Source organism: Sinohyriopsis cumingii, chromosome 16 (genome assembly GCF_028554795.1).
Source record: "Sinohyriopsis cumingii isolate HCF-2022 chromosome 16, ASM2855479v2, whole genome shotgun sequence".
NCBI lineage: Eukaryota > Metazoa > Mollusca > Bivalvia > Unionida > Unionidae > Sinohyriopsis > Sinohyriopsis cumingii.
Window position 1 is genome coordinate 37,563,076 of NC_142976.1, and position 24,270 is coordinate 37,587,345.

The 24,270-nt window shown below is 33.4% G+C and overlaps 1 protein-coding gene across 9 annotated transcripts in view; it reads left to right on the forward strand.

Moving 5' to 3' along the window:
• LOC149780225 (uncharacterized) overlaps positions 1-24,270 on the forward strand; it is a 120,665-nt gene that overhangs the window by 87,396 nt on the left and 8,999 nt on the right. For 8 of the 9 annotated variants that reach the window (XM_089936988.1, XM_089936986.1, XM_089936991.1 and 5 more), the window contains 11 exons: positions 1,992-2,155; positions 2,711-2,827; positions 3,397-3,661; positions 4,953-4,988; positions 5,531-5,694; positions 6,473-6,589; positions 10,414-10,605; positions 12,261-12,333; positions 12,926-12,961; positions 17,390-17,553; positions 22,975-23,091. In XM_089936988.1, coding sequence (XP_089793114.1) covers positions 1,992-2,155; positions 2,711-2,827; positions 3,397-3,661; positions 4,953-4,988; positions 5,531-5,694; positions 6,473-6,589; positions 10,414-10,605; positions 12,261-12,333; positions 12,926-12,961; positions 17,390-17,553; positions 22,975-23,091 — 1,445 coding nt within the window. The remainder of the gene's footprint in view (positions 1-1,991; positions 2,156-2,710; positions 2,828-3,396; positions 3,662-4,952; positions 4,989-5,530; positions 5,695-6,472; positions 6,590-10,413; positions 10,606-12,260; positions 12,334-12,925; positions 12,962-17,389; positions 17,554-22,974; positions 23,092-24,270) is intronic. The other variant, XM_089936987.1, reaches the window with a different exon arrangement.

A 24,270-nucleotide genomic window follows, 5' to 3' on the forward strand; every position in this document is an offset into this window, starting at 1 on the left:
AATTTGGCTTTTAAGTACAAAAGAGAAATAGGAATGGCTCACACGTTTTCACTACATATCAAGGTGGCCTCTCCCCCATAAATTCTTATTGTAGACACAATAATATGCAAGTCAAGAATGTAACGATGAAAATAAAAACACAGGAATGATCTCAGCACTGAATATTAGTTTAGAAAGAAATCAAAGAAGAATACAAAAAAGGAGAAGAAAAAATGTAAAAGTCTCCTGAATAAATTTGGGTTTGTTTTATGGTGAATGTACATTTGGGTTTATTTTACGATGAATGTAAATTTGGGTTTTTGATGAGTATACATTTGAGTTTATTTTATGATGAATGTAAATTTGGGTTTGTTTTCGATGAGTATACATTTGGGTTTATTTTATGGTGAATATAAATTTGGGTTCATTTTCGATGAGTATACATTTGGGTTTATTTTATGATAAATGTAAATTTGGGCTTGTTTTAGGATAAATTCATTGTCAGTTGAAGAATAATAAGCAATACAATTTAAAGTTGTAAGGTAGTGATAAGATGAAATCATACGATGCAGTTTTCTATAAAATACAGGTACAGTGTGATACAATTTTTAGTTTTTTTGAGAGGAGTCTTGTTGTATCTATAAGGAAAACTAGGATTTCATTAGGTTCAACTCTACAGTTTGTATTTTGCACAAGGATAAATTTCTAAATAAAATATAAATCCTGATGTTTGAAGAATGGGTAGGGTGATGAAGAAATTTTATCAGATCCAAAGTACTTAGAATTAGCCAATCATATGTTTTATTTAAGCCTTTCTATAGAACCTCATCTGTCCAAACCCCATGGGACAGACAGATAGACAAATGAGAATAAATTTGAACAGGTATCAGATAGACAAGTCTTTCCTGCACATTTCTTGGCCCCTGTGTTACCCTTCCCATCTGACAGCATTGAGATTATTCATTCATGTTGATAAAAATGGTGTTCTTTGGTACTGTCTTTAGGTCTCTGTTTGAAAGCTTTTTTTTGTGTTTTGCAGGATTTGGATGAGAAAGCCATTGTAATATACAATTCCCAAGAAATGGGTTGTTTCATACACAATTGTTTGTGATGATCTCTTAAGAAAGGAATTAAAATCAAGTGGTTTTAATTCAGTGCACTTCTGTTGCAAGACCATACCAATATTGTGACCTGCATTAACAGGCAACTTTCAAAGGGCACTTGTTCATACACAAGCATTGCCAGAACCCTAAAGAAAATCCCCATATAGTTGTCATTTGTGGAAGAGACTTATGTAAACAAGTCAGAATGAAAGTCCCCATACATATTTCATTTTTAGAAGGGACTTCTGTCACCATGTCATAATGAAAGTTCATGTACAGTTTTCATTTGTAGAAGAGACTTCATCATCAAAATCATGATGAAAATTCCAATACAGTTGTAACTTGCAAAAAGGACTTCTGTTACCATAATCAATGAAAATCCCATACGGTTCTCATTTTAGAAGGGACTCCTGTCAGTCTAATTAAAATTGAGATCTACTTATTGAAGTTGATCTGACAGGTGCAAATAAAGGTTTATGTTCTTGTGATTTTAATAAACCCTGATCCACTTATTTTTATGAACCTATCAGAAAAAGTGTTGCATTTCATGTTAGGGAGAGTATTGTTAGGAATGTTATGTTCTGAATGACATTTTTTATGAATGTGAAAACTGTAGTTTGATTGGTTGTGATTGGTGAAATTGAAAGGTGAGCAGAACATGACCTCATATCCTTGTCTATCAGATCTGATGTCAGAGATCTCATTAGTTGATGAAGACTACTGTCAAACTTGGATTGAGGATTCTTAAATTTTTGCTATCAACGTCTTTGGTATTGGCATGGCGATTGATAAATGAAATATTAAGAACCTTTATAGAAAGACATATGTCCTATTTTTTATGAACTTTATATGCAGGCTTCAGTGCATTGTCCAAATAGTTTTTGGCTATCTTCATACTTTATCTTATAGGTGGTCCTGGGAGTGGTAAAGGGACACAGTGTGAGAAGATTGTTCAACGATATGGCTTTACTCATCTGTCCACAGGGGACCTTCTCCGTGCAGAGGTTGCTTCAGGATCTGACAGGGGCAAGCATCTCTCAGAGATCATGGAGAAAGGAGAACTTGTTCCACTGGTATGAGATGTGCAGTTTTCTGAAGATGATTTGATTTGATTAGATCTGTACTGGATTATGTTTGAACACATCATTAGTAGAAAATACAATGCATTCAAGGCTGCACCAATCATTAGTTACAGGACTATAATACTATACATTTCAACACTGTTTTGCCATTTGTCTGTTTCAGTCTCTGTTCATCCATATTGATATGGTTTCCATGGCACAATATTATTCTATTTTGATATTAAAATGAATTTGAAATTGTTCCATTGGCTTTTTATACACTTTGGGAAAGGGATCAGGGAGAGGGAGGGATGAAAAATTGTCTTTGATCTTGTGATTTGAAGGTTGAAGGTTAAGGTAATTTGAAAGTTGAAGGTTAAGGTAATTTTTCTCATTTACTTTATTAGTCAGTTTCTACTCTTTAGCTAAAATATTAATGAAATAAATAAATATTCTGTTAAAAAAAATCAACTGGTAGCCTTACACTGACTATATTCTTTAATATCTGAATGCAAAAAGAAATGTCTTTCATTATTACCTTCCTAGGATATTTGTTTTACTATTCAGGACACAGTTTTACAGCTCCTTAAAGAAGCCATGACAGCCAAACTTAGTACCAGCAAGGGCTTCCTCATTGATGGCTACCCTCGGGAACTGGAACAGGGAAAGAGATTTGAAAATGAGGTATGTACTCTAAGTTTTACTTTCTTCGACTTATTATATTAATATCAAGTAGTTTAAGACCAAACATTTTCTAATAAATTAAAAAAAATTAAAATGTCGTTTTTGACGTTGCAAAGGGGTTGAGGGATCTTTGTCAGAGCTAGATTTAGCCCATGATGCTGACAGTGACAGTAGGTCAAAATAAAGCTAGCAGGACTAGAAAATTCCACTTGTCCACTTGTATTTTTTTTATTAAGAAAGGGAAGTCATTTTTACAAGATGCTCATTCAAATGCACTTTAAGCAAATCCAGCATTATGTACATTGATACAGGACTAGAAAAAGCTCAGATCACTTGCCCAGCATATCAATGTGCCAACTGAAAATTTTTGAGCATTGGTTAGGAGGAGGAGGAGGAGGGATGCAGGGCATTACAAATGATGATAATAATGATGTTGGAAATGATAATGGAGATAAAATTATCCTGATGATGTTATTCTTCATGAATTTTGAAAATAGTACCTACATAATAAGTAAACTTTGATGACAAAATCATAAACTGTAATGATATTGACCTTTGTCTTCATTCAGGTCACGAAGTGTCAGTTTGTCCTGTACTTTGAAGTCTCAGATGAGACTATGACAAAGAGATTGCTTGGTCGTGCTCTGTCCAGTGGCCGCGTAGATGACAATGAGGAAACCATCAAGAAACGCCTGGTCACATTCCACAATATTACAACACCAGTAATAGATTACTATGAAAAGCAAGGAAAAGTGAAAAAAGTGAGTGCAGAGGCAGGGCCAGATGAGGTGTTTCAAGAAGTGATGAAGATCTTTGATCCCATTTTTCCACCTGGTAAAAAAATGCTTTACTATAATTTTTACATGATCTTATTTTTTGTGTCCCAGTATTGCCTTGAGTATTTTGTATATATTCAGGGACTTGTTGAGAGAGCATTACTAGATATTAGTTCATGTTGTCAGGTAGCTAAATTATATTCACAGTGCTGTTTTCCCAGCAGAATTATTTATATCTGTTATGAAGATTTTTTTTACATTATTTACATTTCTTTGCTCGAGATTTATAAGAATAATAATTTTTTTCAAGATTACATGTATGGTCATTTATTTTTCCATCAATAAGTTAGATTTTTAGCAAATTCAGATGGAGAGAAAATAATTGTTTAAATATGCAGATAGTGATTATTCTATGGATAGAAGTTTGGACATAAAAAAGTGCCCCCATTTATTTGAAACTTTTGACATATACATTTTATAAACAAAAGATTTAGTGGTGTTCTGAGGAGAATACATGAAAATTTAAGATATATTCCTAATATGTCAGTCTCTTATTAAAGTTAGACAGTGCTGAAATCCATATTATGTTAATACTGTATGATTTGGATAGTATAAATTCACACTTATTTTCAAATCACTAGAGGTCATAGACTCTTATTTTGTATGTGCTTATTGAGGGATCAGACCACTAATTCATTTCTTATATAACTTAATGTTAATATATAAAAAATTAAAAAATAAGTTCTCCATTAGCTTGGAATACAACTCACACCTACCTCCATTCATTAAGATTTAGAGAAATTTGTTTCAGCCTTGAATAGCTTGTTTTGCAGCATTTATTTAGCCTCATGCTGCTAAAAATAGGGATGACCTGGTCTGCACCTAATAACATAATCCTTAGAGAAATCCATTTGATAGTCAGTGGGTGCATCTCAGCATATTTACAACTCTGATTTGTATTCACCCACCAGTAGAATGGTTCTCAGACTGTAAAATAATTAGTGGTCCAGTACCTTGACAGTAAAAAAAATTTGATAAAATTGTTAAAATGTTTCTATATTTACACTTTGCAATGAAATGTAACAGCATATTATACAAAGATTGTTGATTATAAAAGGATTGAAAGTAAGAAGGCAGAAGCATGGAAATAAATAGTTTGAATTATCACCTAACAAAATTAGCATCAGAAGAATCAAGTTTATGTTTTAAACATTTTCTTTTGCTTACCTATATGTTCTTATCATCCATTAAAATACTAGAGGTCAGTGTGCATTTATTTTCCTTAATTGCCGTTTTTTAATGTATATGCAAATTATCCAGATTTGATAGAATTTCATCTTTTTTTCCAGCGCCACTTAGAAATGCAAAGGTTATATTTGTATGTGGTGAGTATAAATATTCTCATTTCTTCCCAGTTCTGTTTTTCTAGAAATTTATTTTACAGATATTAATTCAGTGAAACTCTAAGGGAAAATTTATAAAGATATTTATTGTATTCCATCAGGCTTTATAAGTATAATTTGTTTTAACTCCATGTAGGTAAAGGCAATAAAAAGGAAAGACCTTTTGTTACAGTACCATATTTGGTCATATTTCAATGACTGCATGAATTAAGCTGAATTTCCTCTGGTCAGATTTTTTTGTGGCAGCCACAGATGTTGTGGAAGCAAAGTCTTTTGGTTGATCATATGTAATTCATCTCCATACCTCTTACATCCAGTCAGTGTTTGACCTTCTTCGTTCCTGTTTCTATTGCCATCATCTCTCTTAAACCATATTTTTCATTAGTCAATCAATGCTGCTCCGTATCCAAGGTTGCTATAAGAAGTGAATTTACGTTGCTATATTATAATATCAAGTATTATGTTTATTCATATTGACATGATATAAGTGACATAATAAAACAAAAATATTTTTTTTTAAACAGGCGGTCCAGGTAGTGGCAAAGGAACACAGTGTGATTTAATAGTGAAGAAGTATGGTTTTACACACTTATCTACTGGTGACCTTCTGAGAGCAGAGGTCAGCTCAGGGTCAGATCGAGGCAAAAAGCTGACTGAGATCATGGAGAAAGGAGAGCTAGTACCACTGGTTAGTAGACATGCCAAAGGAAGCTCTTTTTGTCTCCTTTTTAGTGAGATGATCTGAAACACAATTGAACAATTCTTGGCTTAAATAGAGAGAGTTGCAAAGTCTATACACTTTGTGACACTCAGTAAACAAGACATTTTTTAGGTCCATACATCATCCCTTAGAGTCCACAAGTCTAAATTAACTAAAGATAATTTTCATTAAACATCAGAAAATTCTGCATCCTTTATTAATCACAAAGTCAATGTAAGGAATTCTCAACATCAGAGTGTTTTCTCTTGAAAAGTTTTTAGTAGTCTCTGTTTCTTCTTGAATAGTTTTGAGTGTAGTTTCTATTTCCTTTTGAATAGTTCTGAGTGTAATTTCTGTTTCTTTTTTAATTGTTTTGAGCATAGTCAATGTTTCCTCTTGAATTGTTTTCGAACTGCTGAGAGAAACAGCAGAAAATCAGGTCTGGATTTCACCAGCAAATCTTGTGTCTAGATTTCAGCTTTTAAGTCTCCAACACAGCATTCAGATTGACTAAAATTTAAGCATTCACCAACTTTTACCATAAAAAGTACTGATATGTATGATGATTATCTAGTGTGCCAGAAACATTTGTAAGTGAGCAGTGCCCACTATTTTATCCTGATTGTGAACTATAGGCTATATTTTTGCTCATATTGATAATTTCATTAAAGCAACAAACATAAGGAACATTAACACAGCACGTCATGTTTGTTTCATATTTTTTCACCTTCTTCATGCATTCTTCATTCTTCATTTTCTGTCTTAGGACACAGTGTTACAGCTTCTCAAGGAAGCAATGGAAGCCAAGGTGTCCACCAGCAAGGGGTTCCTGATTGATGGATATCCCAGGGAGCTGGATCAGGGAACTCGCTTTGAGAAGGAGGTTTGTGTCTTGTGTACAAAATTTGTAGACACATTCTGATTTACAGATTACAGTAAAAGTCATGTACAGTAAATGAAGTCAGGTCTTATAGTTCAAGTCACACAAGTCATGTAGGCATTCAACACTATTTCAGTAATGGGCATCATGTTTTAGAATTTGATTCCACATACCTTTAAGTGGCAAGTATTCACTTCATTTGGATTTGTAAACATCCATATTCCTTTGGAAGGTCATTATTCAGATGCCCTGAGAGGTGCATATGGCAAAAACAATGTTAAAGTATGTAGACATTTTTGGACAAAATGAACCTAAAGGTGTGATCTAGTACAGTCTGGATTGAATGTCGTGCACTGTGATGTCACAATGAAAGCTATGCAGATTGATAAACAAATTTGTACTACCCTTGCTTGTGACGATTCAAGTCGACATGCTCTTATTTTGATCCAAGTTTGCTACATGGCCACCATTGTGTAAGTCCATAGCGATAGATAATTTTCATCTGGAAGTTTCTTGTTGACAGTTAATGTGCAGAGTGTTCAATAATCAGGATTGAATAGACTTTGGTTAAAGAAAGTTAGTGTTAAATTATCAAAGAACAATTTATATTTAATTTAAAATGAGTAAAAGCGCATGCATGACCCTTGTGACTTGTACTATAGAAGGTTTAGAAATGTGATTCAAGTCATTCCACTCAGTAAGTATATAATGCACAGACTCCATGCACCATGTTCAGCTGCTTTAATGATACATGCATTTTGCCCTGTGAGGTGTGACTGTCCATAGCCAGGTGGGTTGGAGGATTGGTCTAGAAGGAATATCTTGGTATCTGGCCCCTCTATCATAAAACTTTACTAAACTCCAAATCTTACATGAAAATATTTTGACCAATCGAAAAGCTGCATTTGTTAGTTGTGAGTAATATTTTCAAGATTGGAGTAATAAATTTTTAATTTAAAATACTGAGCAAAGTTTGATGATGAAGGGGCCAAGTAACCATGGGCTCCAGTCTAAAACTCAATATTTAATTTGTTCCCTCATATGGTTCAATGAAAAATTGAGTTGCAAGATGCAAAGCAAAATCGTTGACAATAACAACAAGCACTGTTCTCATACACATGCATGGCATCTGGTAAAACCATCAAGTCATATCGGCCTTTGGGCTACAAGGATAATGCCTTCACTGACATACAGTAATAAAACTGCTTCCATCTTGATTTTGTATAAATTCAATAGTGTGATACAGAGATGTTCAAATTCTCAGGAGTGACTTCTAGTGGAATAGATTCTTGTTCGATTTTTTTGTATTTTTATAGAAGGTCAAGAATGTTGACTTGCAGTCCTTACCCCTAAATTTAAAAGTTTGAGAAAAGAAACATATATCTTTTTATTTTACTCAAAACTAATTTTCCACTGTTCAGATTTCATAGAAACCAAATTAATATGTTAACACACTGGAGAAGTAATTTTCAGATTTGATCTCTTTGTACAGTACCATAATTAGTTTAGTGTGTACCCCAAATATTTCACAATTACTTTTTTCCCTCCAAAATGAATGTATTATTATTGAAAAGAAATATTGTTTCATTGTTCATAAATACATGGTATGACATGATGTGTTGTTTGGATGTACTGTTGCAGCATGAAAGATGTTCTGCAATTTTATGTAACAATACATTTATTTTCTCTGTGTGTGATGAATGACACTCGTTAAGTACTTGACAATGTCCAGTACATATGGGTAATTTAATGATAAGTACTTGACAATGTCCAGTACATGTGGGTAATTTAACAATAAGTACTTGACATCGCTCAGAACATATGGGCAATTTAATAAAAAGTACTTGACAATGTCCAATACATATGGGTAATTTAATAATAAGTACTTGAAAATGTCCAGTAAATATGGATAATTTAAAGATAAGTACTTGACAATGTCCAGTACGTATGGATAATTTAAAGATAAGTACTTGACAATGTCCAGTACATATGGGTAATTTAATAATAAGTACTTGACATTGCCCAGTACATATGGGTAATTTAATAAAAAGTACTTGACAATGTCCACTACATATGGGTAATTTAATAATAAGTACTTGACAGTGTCCAGTACATTTGGGTAATTTAATGATAAGTACTTGACAATGTCCAGCACATTTGGATAATTTAATGATAAGTACTTGACAATGTCCAGTACATATGGGTAATTTGATAATAAGTACTTGACAATGTCCAGTACATTTGGATAATTTAATAATAAGTACTTGACGAAGTCCAGTACATATGGGTAATTTAGCAGTAAGTACTTGACATTGGGTAATTTAAAAATAAGTACTTGACAATGTCCAGTACATTTGGATAATTTAATAATAAGTACTTGACGAAGTCCAGTAAATATGGGTAATTTAGCAGTAAGTACTTGACATTGGGTAATTTAAAAATAAGTACTTGACAATGTCCAGTACATTTGGATAATTTAATAATAAGTACTTGACGAAGTCCAGTACATATGGGTAATTTAGCAGTAAGTACTTGACATTGGGTAATTTAAAAATAAGTACTTGACAATGTCCAGTACATTTGGATAATTTAATAATAAGTACTTGACGAAGTCCAGTAAATATGGGTAATTTAGCAGTAAGTACTTGACATTGAGTAATTTAAAAATAAGTACTTGACAATGTCCACTACACATGGATAATTTAATTTGTAATGAAAATATTAGGGTATATCTATTGTTTTGGCAGTGGCAGAGCAGCTTCTAGGTCAGCTCACCTATACAATAAATTGACATGAATTGTAACCTATTTATCATAAACTCCCCAAAAAAACAGAAAAAAAACATTATTTGGTATTATGATAGTTGAAATACAAACCAAATATACAAATTTAGTTTTACACATTTATAAAAACTGCCCATCACAAATTTCTAGTGAATCAATCTCATTTATGCTTCTTTATCATGTAACATACTGAAATGGAACTGTTATATTACATTGCTTTACGATGTAACATACTGACATGGGACCATTGTGTTACATTGCTTGTAAAGGTTTCTTGGTGGTAACAGTACCAGTACTTTATCTTATTTTGCTGATGACTCATCAAAATTTCTGTCTGTAATTATGCATTACTGGTTTTAAACATATTCTTTTGCCATCATGTTGCACATCTATGTTTTTTGGTTGAAAATCAACTTATACCACACAAAAATCAATTGAAATTGAAATGGGGACTATGTCAATATCTCTGGTCCTCTCATATTTATGAAATGGGTACTTTATCACCAACACTGGCCCCATATTGAAGTTTTTTTTTCTTTCTAAAATATTTTTTAAATATTGCCATTTTAGTTACCCTGCCATCAGCATCTCCAGAAGCTATGTGATATATAAACAAAGTCTGACATCACATAGTTGGCAATAATACATGCAAATTTTGGTTACAATATGACCATTCTATATTAATTATGGGAAAATATTGAATAGTAACAATAATGCAGAACTACTATGCATACTTGCTTGTAAGTCGAGTCCAGCTGCAAACAACAGAGTCTGATCTGGTGTAAAATAATGTGCTGGCAGATCAAAGTCTATTTGTTTACTGATTACTTCTAACAAGCATTATGTGACAGCAGATCTGGGTCTGTGCAATTTGCAGATGGACTCAACTTACATATGGTAATTGACATTAGTTTAAGTACATTATAAGAGGAAATTACTACATCATGTCACATATTGCATTCAAATAGGAAGGCATGTTACTACAGTTATATCAATACGGTATCAATAAGACTGATATTTTAATTCACCTGTATTATCTTCCAGGTAACTCAAGCCCAGTTTGTGTTGTACTTCGAGGTGTCAGATCAGGCCATGACAAAACGCTTGTTGGGTAGAGCCCTGACAAGTGGACGTGTTGATGACAATGAAGAAACTATCAAAAAGAGATTGGAGACTTTTCACAAAATCACTACACCAGTGATTGACCACTATCAGAAGCAGGGAAAAGTTAGAACTGTGAGTTTTTCGGATTGTAAAGATATATTTGGAATGTTATTGCTTGCTTACAATTCTGTTGCTAGCAATCACAAGATAGGAAACAGGAGACATGGTTCACTTTTCTGATTTACTTCTTTAATATGAAAAATCGATCTCTTATACCCTTTGTATACCAGGTAATAATAATAGATTATTTAAAGAGGTTAACACAATTAACTAAAAGCTAGTCCCCATTGGGGCCCTCTAATAAACTAAGGAAAGGTAGTATGTACAGACATTTAGAATAACAATATTTTACCAGCACCATTATGAAATACCAGTCTGTATACATGTACATGAAATATCAATCTATATACATGTACAAGAAATACCAGTCTATATAAATTTATAAAATACCAGTTTGTATAAATGTACATGAAATACTAATTTGTATAAATGTAGATGCATAACCCATGTATATAAATGTACATGAAATGTCAATCTATGTACATGTAGATGCAATACCAATACTGTATAAATGAAATACCAACCTGTATAAATGTACAGGAAATAATGATCTGTTTTATGTACATGAAATAACTTGTATTAATGTACATGAAATAACAACCTGTATAAATATACATGAAATAACAGTCTCTATAAATGTACATGAAATAACAATTTATATACATGAAATACCAGTATATATAAATGTAACTGAAATGCCAATATGTAGTCAAAGAAGAAACAGATAGAAAATGATATAGGATAAAATCAAACAGTAATTATTCATTTTTATGGCATGTCTATATCTAGTTTTAAATTATTGCCAACTGTTTGGCAGCCTTAACAGACAATGGCAAAGAGTTCCAGGCCATGACACCATAGTACCAAAAATTTCTTTGGAATAATTATGTATATGGTTTTGAAATTGAATATTATTTGGAGCCTCAGATTTTAAGTGGTATTGTTTGTTTCTACACACCTTAAAGAGATTTTTTAGATAATAAGGTACCATTTTATTAATGCATTTATAAACAATAGTTCGTAGTTTATTATACCATGAATAGTCATCCTACATAACTGTGAAAATTTTGCCCATTTAAAACAGATAACTGTGACTGGTTTTTTTGCCACTCTGTACAATACCTTTCATTCATATCACTTCAGTTTATTAGGTACTGTGGAAGGGAATGCTAGTAGTTTATTAGGTACTGTATAAGGGAATACTAGTAGTTTATTAGGTACTCTATAAGGGAATACTAGTAATTCATTAGGTACTGTATAAGGGAATACTAGTAATTTATTAGGTAATGTAAAAGGGAACACTAGCAGTTCACATGTGTAAGAGAAAACTGGCAGTTTCCCAGGTATAAGAAAATACTGTAGTTTCCCAGGTATAAGGAAATATTGGTAATTTCTTGGGTGTAAGGGAATACAGCAGTTTCTCAGGTATAAAGGGATACTGATAATTTTTCAGGTATAAGGGATTACTAGTAGCATCTCAGTTATAAGAGAATACTGGTAGTTTCTCAGATATAAGGGAATACTGGCAGTTTCCCAGGTATAAGGGAATACTTGGTAGTTTATCACTGTGTCTTGTTGTTCAAAATATATAGTTATAATAGGATATATAGATGGTTGTAATAGGATACAGAGAAGTGATGATGATAACAAATACCGTTTTTATATAGGTAAATGCTGAGGGAGATGTGAATGATGTATTCAAGCAGGTGGAAAAAATCTTTGATCCTCTGATGAGTTCAGGTAAAATTTTAACATTGTTTCTAATTTGAATATTGCATATTTATGAATGCAGATATTTATACATATTATTTTGACATTATGGAAAGTATTTGGTGTAATTTTGTATTTATCTGTGACAAATTATTTTCACTTGTTTTTTATATTAAGTAGCTGATTGTTTAGCACAACTACAGTTATAATGAAATTCTGTGAATCATAATTCCAGGTGATAACAAATAGCACATTGATATGATATCTATACAATGTGTTGTATTTAAATTATGGTTTATTACTGCCACATTCATGACATTGTGTGATAAGGTCAGATAAAACATGGAGAAAATTTGAATATTGATAATAAGCAAAACAGTGTTCCAAAATAAAGATTGTAAATCTGTCATTATTCTTTTACTTGGGCAGTTAGGAATGTTTTTAAGCTTTTAATTGCTTGCATATTATGCTTTGTTTAAATTCCAACCCCAACTTCCATGAAAGATTTATATTTTGAAAACTTGAATGTATAATATAGTACTTAAAAGAATTGTGAAAAGCATGGTGTTCCATTTCATTTGGGGTTGTGCATTTAAGTCATATACAATTTGTAATCTTTCAGCAGACCTGTCCAATGCCAAAGTGTTGTTTGTTGTTGGTAAGTTACTAGTTTTTTATTATCATTCATATATTATCATTTTTATTAGTGATATATACAGTGCCAGGTTAAAAGTGATTAGCCACCAGAAATAAAAGTTGATGTCATTTAGAAAATGCAACTTTAGATGGTCACTACAAGGATAGGAATTATGTGTTAAGTTTGATTTTATCTGGACACTAATGACCACTGTTGTGTGAAATTGTAATTTGTAGTATTCAATAATTCTAGACCTTCCTCACGATGTGAACAAAACATGGTGCCTAATGATTAAGGAACTGAAAGAGGATCAGAAGCAGATGATAGTTCATTTTACAGAGGAAGGTTTTTATGTTAGAAAAATCTCTCAAATTATTGCAATACCATGTTTTACAATTCCAAAATGGGGTCCATGCCAAAAACAAGAATTAAGCGAGACCAAAAAAATCATTAGTAAAAGGTGTGCTCATGTACTTTGTGAACTTCCTTTTCATGAATGTAGATAATCTACCCAACTGTAGCTTTCATCTTTGTGCATGTTTCTGAAAGAGCTATAAATAGAAGATTACAGAGTTTAGGATTCAGGAGATGCTCTGTAAGGAAGCAAACTTTGATTTCTCAGCAGGTGATAGAGACAGAAAATGAGTTAATAAAGATGTGATACGATCAACATTGTCCCTTGGGTCACCATACTACATCAGCTTTATCCACTTTGCCACCTTTCCTTTTGATTATACTAGCACCGGAATGACTTCTGGGCCAGTGCTACAATGTGATGTTAACTGGCCTCATACAACAATGGCACTGTGACCCATATGGCCCAGTTTTGGAGAACCCCATATGTGCAAAAAATGGTTTAGGTGATTAGATGATCTATTTCTATATAGCGGGTACATGACCTCATGATGTGTTGTTACCAGGCCTCATACCCCATCCACTCCAGTTCTGGTGATGACTTATGCCCATTATAACATGTCCTCATACCCCATCCACTCCAGTTCTGGTGATGACTTATGCCCATTATAACATGTCCGCATACCCCATCCACTCCAGTTCTGGTGATGACTTATGCCCATTATAACATGTCCTCATACCCCATCCACTCCAGTTCTGGTGATGACTTATGCCCATTATAACATGTCCGCATACCCCATCCACTCCAGTTCTGGTGATGACTTATGCCCTTTATAACATGTCCTCATACCCCATCCACTCCAGTTCTGGCGATGACTTATGCCCATTATAACATGTCCTCATACCCCATCCACTCCAGTTCTGGCGATGACTTATGCCCATTATAACATGTCCTCATACCCCATCCACTCCAGTTCTGGCGATGACTTATGCCCATTATAACATGTCCTCTTTCCAAGATGTAAGCAGAATTTGGTCCCTTCAGGAGTGGTCCATACACATCAACTCCCATGAGACAAAAGTGAATGCCTTTCAATCATGCCAAGAGGTGCTACCTGGAAAAGCTATTCTGATTCTATTTGATAACTTGGTTGTTGTCAGTTATCACTGAGGCAGTGGGAAACCACATTGATATTGCCCTTGTTTGGGATGTTGTCAGTTGGTGTCAACAGTGGCAAATCGGCATTCAAGTCTGCCACATCTTGGGCAGTCTTGTTGTTTCAGCAGTTTTGCTGTCCAGTCTGAATCAAATGATACATGCTGAATGGTCCATCCACTTATCTTCAGTTAAATATATACCCATTGGAGTTGCCACTTAATAGATCTCCTTGTACCAAACTTTCATCTCCACACTTTCAGATCCAAAAACCTGGGCTGTTGATCTCCTCTCATTAAATTGGGACAGTCTCAATGTATATACCTTTCTCCCCAATCCCTTTGATTCCCAGTGTCATTCAGAAATTGAGGGAATCCAGGTGCAGGATTATTCTGATTACGCATGGTTCCATTACAAGACCAGACTAGCCTTCAAGGGAAATCAGTCTTTCCTTTTTGGACCCTTCTTCAAAAGGGCATTGTCAGGACTCCATCATGGTGTTGAGGTTGTGCTTGAAACGTACCGAAGAGGGATATATTCCTTCCAATTAAAGAAGGATGATATTTCTGTTCAGGTTCTTTTATCCTGGATCTGTTGGGTTATTCACTCAGCCTACAAGAAATTAACTCCAAAGTTATATGAATTTCTTACACATATTGGCCAATGGGGTCAGGACAATTATTATGGCCTAGCATTCAGGCACAACAGTTCAATGACTAACATTATTCAAGCAATGGGAGGGGTGTCTAACATGACACTCTGCAGCTTCTGTCAGAGAGACCTATCATCTAACAAGGTTCAGTTTGACCTGGTAGGGTCTATATCAGCTTTCCATAGACTGGATTTAAAGCTGCTTCTCATTTGTCAGAGGACTGGATGTAACTCCTATACCTCTTGTATTTTTCCTACTGTATTATGATTGAGTAATGTATGAGGGGTAAATGGAAATTTCTGATTATTTTGTTGTATTTTTTTAAAACCTTTCAATAGATTTAATGCCAATTGAGAGAAATGTTCTATAAAATAATCTGCAGCTTCATGTGAGGCACTCCGGACACCTGCATATATATCCTGGGTGGGTTTCATTGTTTTAAAGATGGCTGTAAATCCATGGAAGATGATCCATGTTCTGGAAGACCATTGTGATGGGAGGTGACTGCATTGAAGGAGACACTTGATGAAGATGCTTGATACACAGTGGATGATATTTCTATTTTCTCACCCATGTGACAGAGAATTTACCTGATTTATTAACCTTTCTTTTCTTATCTCAGTCTGGTTGTCTCAGTCAGGCCATTCAATCATGGTGTCCATGCACTAGGAACTACTCTTAAAATTATAAACCCTTGTTGTATTCTGCTGTGCCTGACAGAGTCGTTATAAAATCAAACAAAAACAACAACAGCATCAGATACATAAAAACAAAGAGCTTCATTCACTGAGCAACATAAGGCCTCTCCAGATTTGATAATATATCATAAAAGAATTTTGAGACAGACACACACATGCACATTAAGATGAGCTGTTCGGTATTATGCTATAGTTTGTTCCACACAGCAAATTTGTCCTATCTGTAACTCAGTATACTTTCAGGTCAGCATCATGAAATATATTTAAAAATACCTAACACAAAGTATTTAAAACAAATTAGGTATTTTTAGCTACATTTAATGACACTGTAAAGGTACCTATGTATGAATATGGATGTGGGAGGGTCCAAATAAAGTGAATAATCACCATTTGAAGGTATGTGTAATTAAATTCTAAAAAATAATTAACTACCATATATACTTATCTACAAGTTGAATCCAAACAATACAGGCTTTAATCTGCTGGTGCATAATGTGATGGCAGATCAGGGATTATGTTGATTGTTCTACTGATTAGCCCTAGCAAACTGCATAGACCCAGATCTGCTGGCACATTATGTAATGACAGATCCGAGTCTTTGAAGTTGTTCTAACTCGTAAGCAAGTATAGATGGTATTTCTATGATATTTCTTTCTTGAATCAGTCACTGTTGATTAAAAGGGGATCTTGCATGGATTGTGTAAAAAATTATGTGAGAAGAGGAATTGATTTATTGCCTAGAAAAATGCATAATTCTTATGCATAAAAATTTGTTTTAAATACATCCATATATATATATATATATATATATATATATATATATATATATATATATATATATATATATATAATACATACAAAAATGTCTAGATCATAACCGAGTTGTGTCAGTATGAAACATCTGGGAGAGCAAGGGAGTTAATTCATTGCTTCTGAGTCGTCCCTGGAAAGAGCCAACTTGAACTTGGTACAGTTCTATCATAATTAAATTTCAGCCTACATTGGGATTATCTGAGTAGCCTTTTTTTAAATATTGGGACAGTGACTTAGAATTTAATGAGGATTAATACAGAATAAAGTTTGAATATTGGTACAATGACTTAAATGAGGATTAATTAATACAGAGAAAAGTTTGAATATTGGTACAATGACATAGAAATTAAATGAGGATTAATACAGATTAAAGTTTGAATATTGGTACATTGACTTAGAATTAAATGAGAATTAATACAGAGTAAAGTTTGAATATTGGTACAGTGACTTATAATTAAATGAGGATTAATACAGAATAAGTTTGAATATTGGTACAATGGCTTTTGAAGCTCATAGTGAGGACAATTGTTTCAGGAAAATTCTCCAGCATATTTTCAACTGCTAGCATTTTCAGAACTAAAATTATAACTGAAGTGAAGCATGGTATTGCATGTCATAATTTTCACTGGTAGGTAAGTGTAATCATGGGATATTTATTTTCATTATGGAAGGTACACCTAGAAAATTGTTTCCTTTTGAGTTTTGTTTGTGACACATATCTAACATATTTATTTTTGGCTTATTGACCTTAGACAAGTTATTTTCAAATATTTTAGGAGGACCTGGCAGTGGAAAGGGCACCCAGTGTGCCAAGATTGTAGAGAAATACGGATTCTGTCACCTTTCCTCTGGGGATCTTTTGCGTGCCGAGGTTTCATCATCATCTGCCAGGGGAAAACAGCTGAATGAAATCATGGAGAGAGGAGAACTTGTATCTCTTGTAAGTTCAGTTCAGTCTTACTCAAATCCATTCTTTCAGTCTTTTTCAAATCCATTCCTTTCAGTCTTACTCAAATCTATTCCTTTCAGTCTTACTTATATCCATTCCTTTCAGTCTTATTCAGATCCGTTCCTTTGAGTCTTACTCAAATCTATTCCTTTCAGTCTTACTCAAATCCATTCCTTTGAGTCTTACTTAAATCCATTCCTTTGAGACTTACTTAAGTCCGTTCCTTTCAGTCTTACTTAAATCCATTCCTTTCGGTCTTATTCAAATCCATTCCTTTCAGTCTTACTCAAATCTATTCCTTTCAGTCTTACTTAAATCCATTCCTTTCAGTCTTATTCAGATCCGTTCCTTTGAGTCTTACTCAAATCTATTCCTTTCAGTCTTACTCAAATCTATTCCTTTCAGTCTTACTTAAATCCATTCCTTTGAGTCTTACTTAAGTCCATTCCTTTCAGTCTTATTTAAATCCATTCCATTCAGTCTTATTTAAATCCATTCCTTTCAGTCTTATTTAAATCCATACCTTTCAGTCTTACTCAAATCTATTCCTTTCAGTCTTACTTAAAACCATTCCTTTCAGTCTTATTTAAATCCATAACTTTCAGTCTTACTCAAATCCATTCCTTTCAGTCTTACTCAAATCTATTCCTTTCAGTCTTACATAAAACCATTCCTTTCAGTCTTATTTAAAATCATTCCTTTGAGTCTTATTTAAATCCATTCCTTTGAGTCTTATTTAAATCCATAACTTTCAGTCTTACTCAAATCCATTCCTTTCAGTCTTACTCAAATCCATTCCTTTCAGTCTTATTCAGACCCGTTCCTTTGAGTCTTACTCAAATCTATTCCTTTCAGTCTTACTCAAATCCATTCCTTTCAGTCTTACTCAAATCCATTCCTTTCAGTCTTACTCAGATCCATTCCTTTCAGTCTTACTCAAATCTATTCCTTTCAGTCTTACTTAAATCCATTCATTTGAGTCTTATTTAAATCCATTCCTTTCAGTCTTATTTAAATCCATTCCTTTCAGTCTTACTCAAATCTATTCCTTTCAGTCTTACTTAAATCCATTCCTTTCAGTCTTACTTAAATCCATTCTTTTCAGTTTTACTCAAATCTATTCCTTTCAGTCTTACTTAAATCCATTCCTTTCAGTCTTACTTAAATCCATTCCTTTTGGTATTTAAATCCATTCCTTTCAGTACTTAAATCCATTCCTTTCAGTTTTACTCAAATCCATTCCTTTCAGTCTTACTCAAATCCATTCCTTTCAGTCTTACTCAAACCCATTCCTTTCAGTCTTACTCAAATCCATTCCTTTCAGTCTTACTTAAATCCATTCCTTTTGGTATTTAAATCCATTCATTTCAGTACTTAAATCCATTCCTTTCAGTTTTACTCAAATCCATTCCTTTCAGTCTTATTTAAATCTATTCCTTTCAGTCTTACTCAAATCCATTCCTTTCAGTCTTACTCAAATCCATTCCTTTCAGTCTTACTCAGATCCATTCCTTTCAGTCTTACTCAAATCTATTCCTTTCAGTCTTACTTAAATCCATTCATTTGAGTCTTATTTAAATCCATTCCTTTCAGTCTTATTTAAATCCATTCCTTTCAGTCTTACTCAAATCTATTCCTTTCAGTCTTACTTAAATCCATTCCTTTCAGTCTTACTTAAATCCATTCTTTTCAGTCTTACTCAAATCTATTCCTTTGAGTCTTACTTAAATCCATTCCTTTCAGTCTTACTTAAATCCATTCCTTTTGGTATTTAAATCCATTCCTTTCAGTACTTAAATCCATTCCTTTCAGTTTTACTCAAATCCATTCCTTTCAGTCTTATTTAAATCTATTCCTTTCAGTCTTACTTAAATCCATTCCTTTTAGTCTTACTTAAATCCATTCCTTTCAGTCTTAAATCCATTCCTTTCAGTCTTACTTAAATCCATTCCTTTCAATCTTATTTAAATCCATTCCTTTCAGTCTTACTCAGATCCATTCCTTTCAGTCTTACTCAAATCTATTCCTTTCAGTCTTACTTAAATCCATTCCTTTGAGTCTTACTCAAATCTATTCCTTTCAGTCTTACTCAGATCCATTCCTTTCAGTCTGACTCAAATCCATTCCCTTGTCTTATTTAAATCCATACCTTTCAGTCTTACTCAAATCTATTCCTTTCAGTCTTACTTAAAACCATTCCTTTCAGTCTTATTTAAATCCATAACTTTCAGTCTTACTCAAATCCATTCCTTTCAGTCTTACTCAAATCTATTCCTTTCAGTCTTACATAAAACCATTCCTTTCAGTCTTATTTAAAATCATTCCTTTGAGTCTTATTTAAATCCATTCCTTTGAGTCTTATTTAAATCCATAACTTTCAGTCTTACTCAAATCCATTCCTTTCAGTCTTACTCAAATCCATTCCTTTCAGTCTTATTCAGACCCGTTCCTTTGAGTCTTACTCAAATCTATTCCTTTCAGTCTTACTCAAATCCATTCCTTTCAGTCTTACTCAAATCCATTCCTTTCAGTCTTACTCAGATCCATTCCTTTCAGTCTTACTCAAATCTATTCCTTTCAGTCTTACTTAAATCCATTCATTTGAGTCTTATTTAAATCCATTCCTTTCAGTCTTATTTAAATCCATTCCTTTCAGTCTTACTCAAATCTATTCCTTTCAGTCTTACTTAAATCCATTCCTTTCAGTCTTACTTAAATCCATTCTTTTCAGTTTTACTCAAATCTATTCCTTTCAGTCTTACTTAAATCCATTCCTTTCAGTCTTACTTAAATCCATTCCTTTTGGTATTTAAATCCATTCCTTTCAGTACTTAAATCCATTCCTTTCAGTTTTACTCAAATCCATTCCTTTCAGTCTTACTCAAATCCATTCCTTTCAGTCTTACTCAAACCCATTCCTTTCAGTCTTACTCAAATCCATTCCTTTCAGTCTTACTTAAATCCATTCCTTTTGGTATTTAAATCCATTCCTTTCAGTACTTAAATCCATTCCTTTCAGTTTTACTCAAATCCATTCCTTTCAGTCTTATTTAAATCTATTCCTTTCAGTCTTACTCAAATCCATTCCTTTCAGTCTTACTCAAATCCATTCCTTTCAGTCTTACTCAGATCCATTCCTTTCAGTCTTACTCAAATCTATTCCTTTCAGTCTTACTTAAATCCATTCATTTGAGTCTTATTTAAATCCATTCCTTTCAGTCTTATTTAAATCCATTCCTTTCAGTCTTACTCAAATCTATTCCTTTCAGTCTTACTTAAATCCATTCCTTTCAGTCTTACTTAAATCCATTCTTTTCAGTCTTACTCAAATCTATTCCTTTGAGTCTTACTTAAATCCATTCCTTTCAGTCTTACTTAAATCCATTCCTTTTGGTATTTAAATCCATTCCTTTCAGTACTTAAATCCATTCCTTTCAGTTTTACTCAAATCCATTCCTTTCAGTCTTATTTAAATCTATTCCTTTCAGTCTTACTTAAATCCATTCCTTTTAGTCTTACTTAAATCCATTCCTTTCAGTCTTAAATCCATTCCTTTCAGTCTTACTTAAATCCATTCCTTTCAATCTTATTTAAATCCATTCCTTTCAGTCTTACTCAGATCCATTCCTTTCAGTCTTACTCAAATCTATTCCTTTCAGTCTTACTTAAATCCATTCCTTTGAGTCTTACTCAAATCTATTCCTTTCAGTCTTACTCAGATCCATTCCTTTCAGTCTGACTCAAATCCATTCCCTTGTCTTATTTAAATCCATTCCTTTCAGTCTTACTCAAATCTATTCCTTTCAGTCTTACTGAAATCCATTCCTTTCAGTCTCACTCAAATCAATTCTTTGAAGTCTTACTCAAATCTATTCCTTTCAGTCATACTCAAATCCATTCCTTTCAGTCTTACTCAAATCCATTCATTTCAGTCTTACTCAAATCGATTCCTTTCAGTCTTAAATCCTTTCCTTTCAGTCTTATTTAAATCCATTCCTTTCAGTCTTAAATCCTTTCCTTTCAGTCTTACTTAAATCCATTCCTTTCAGTCTTACTTAAATCCATTCCCTTCATTTCAGTTTAGATCTGATGAATTTCACCAGTTGCAATGAAATGTTGACCGAACCTAATCATGTCTAAAAACCATTGATCTGATTGTCTGAAATTTTAGTCTGACTTCAAAATGAATATTGAAATGTCTCGGTTTGATGCCAATGGGATCAGTTGAGTTACTTCCCATTCTTGGTTCAGCATTGGCTTAGTGAATAGTGTCTGGCTAATAATAGCCAGTAGATTGTGGAGTCCAGTCCATCCCAGTCCAAGTTGTCTGCTGTGATATGTTTCAGGCAATGTACTTAATTCCCGTTGTCCCAGCATTAAATAAACTTTCATGAGCTGATGTTGCATTTAAATGCCAGTCAGTCAATCAGTCTGTCAGTTAATTAATCAGTCATTCAATCTGTCAATCAGTCAGTCAGTCAAACCTTCCAATTCAACTGTTTGACTCAGTTGATGTCAATTTAATTCCATTCAGTTCAGGTCATATAACTGAATTTAATCCAATCTTTAATGCATCAACACTGTACATTTATTATTAGAAGTAAAAAAGAAATTGAGTTACAGCCATACATAACTACATCCACAATGCTATTAGACTGATCTAATACATGCATTTTTTATTGGTGTACATAAAATGTGTTCCCAAAAATAAAAACTTTCTAGCAGTTGTAACTTGTTATGTCAGAAAATATGGCAGCTTTTTTTCTCCAAAGTAAATAATAACATGGATGATAACTTGGAGAGATAGCCAGAAATCTGTATACATGTATCAATGGTCTGCTTTAGGTGTAGTTTTGATGATAGTAGAATTTTTATGGATCAATGTGATGATGGTTTTTTTCTTCTTCCTGATACATTTAAATGATCAACAACTTAATTAAGAGGAGACATAAAGACACATCATTTGAATGGTGTTAAGCCATAGTTCAGCTCAGTTAGTAAAGTAATTTACCTAATTAATATTGCACTTGGTGCTTAATAGTTTATGACCCCGACATTTCATGTGATGCCTCATAAATAATGACCTTGATATTGAATATAATGCTTTGGAAACTAATGATCTTGACTTTGTACCGGATGCCTTAGAAACAAATGACCTTGACATTTCATGTTCACACCATACTGTCTGCAAGATTTAATGTATTTTTTATATATTATTCCTTGTGTGTGCAAACATTTACATTTATAAAAAACATTAATCATATGGTCAGCAGATTTTAAGTATAAATATTTTTCAGTTAAAATATAAATGTTCTCTGTAGGATAAATTAAATGACAACGAAACAATGGTGTACAAAAAATGAAAAGGTACATACAACATGGTATTTATTAAATCTCTTCTTTTCAAAACAGGATGTTGTACTGGATCTTTTGAAGGAAGCAATGGTTAAAAACCTGTCAAGTTCTCAATGCTTCCTGATTGATGGTTATCCAAGGGAAATGGAACAGGGTGTGCGCTTTGAAAAAGAGGTTAGTCCAACTTTGATTTGATTAATATGATGGAGCACCACTTGATTAAAAATAGATGGTGAATGTTCATTATATAAGCTTGATATGGTATCAAACAAACAGGCCATCTGAGGAAGTTTCTTTGAAATGGGATTCTTTTTAAAAAGTTATAATTCCTATTTTTATGAAAAGACCACATTATCTACAATTTGATTGGATGTAAATGGTCATGTGATACTGATATGGAATGTTTTACACAATCATAAATTCTGCAGACTATTTTTGGTTCCCTGTTTCCAGGTCATTTTATGTGAAGTTCCATCTATATCAATGCCTTGCAGCATAATAATAACAACATCAAAATGTTACAAACTCCAGATTAAAGTCGCCCATTAGAAGTTAAAGCAATGTACTTGCACGTACCTTCCTGTACTCCAGTACTCTCTCCTTTTGCCGAAGAAGGCATATAGCAGGCTTTACAAGTCAATCTTCAGAATTATTTTGCACTTCACATCAATAACACGTTTCAGCAGCTGTTAAAAGTTAGGGTCATAGTACAAGTTGGGAATCTCCCTAAAATAGACACGAGTTTTCTTCTGAAAGATTGAAATGCACAGAAGACAAGAACAGGAATAACCTAGTTTCAACAGCATTAACCATTTTTTGTAAATAATTTTTTAAAATCATAACAAGCTCCTTGGATACCTGTCATGACCCGCTCTGACACTCTACCACATATTACTATTGGGGCCCCAAGTGGCAAAGTGGTCTAAAGCGCTCACCATTCTGAATCACTGCCATCTCACCTCTGTCTGCGTGGGTTCAAGTCCAAGGCTCGGCTAGCGTGGATACATGGGAAAGCCTGCCAGTAGCTTCTCGTGGGTCGGTGGTTCTTCCCTGGGTTTTCCAGGGTTCTTCCTCCACCACTTATACTGGCCGCCATGTATAGCCTATCTTGTGCTGAAAAATGGCATTAAGCCCTAGAACAACAACAACAACCATATATTACTACATACAAATGACCACTCTTGGCTAATGAAGATGGGGCTATGTATTCTGTTGCAGTACAGAGGCTCATGAAAGAAAACTTTGAGCTACCCAAAATTGAACGCTTTATTAATGAAATCTGCTATTATGACAGAAAGAATGTAAATTGGAATTATAAGGATAAAATGATCCTGGTTGCGTATTTTTCAATGT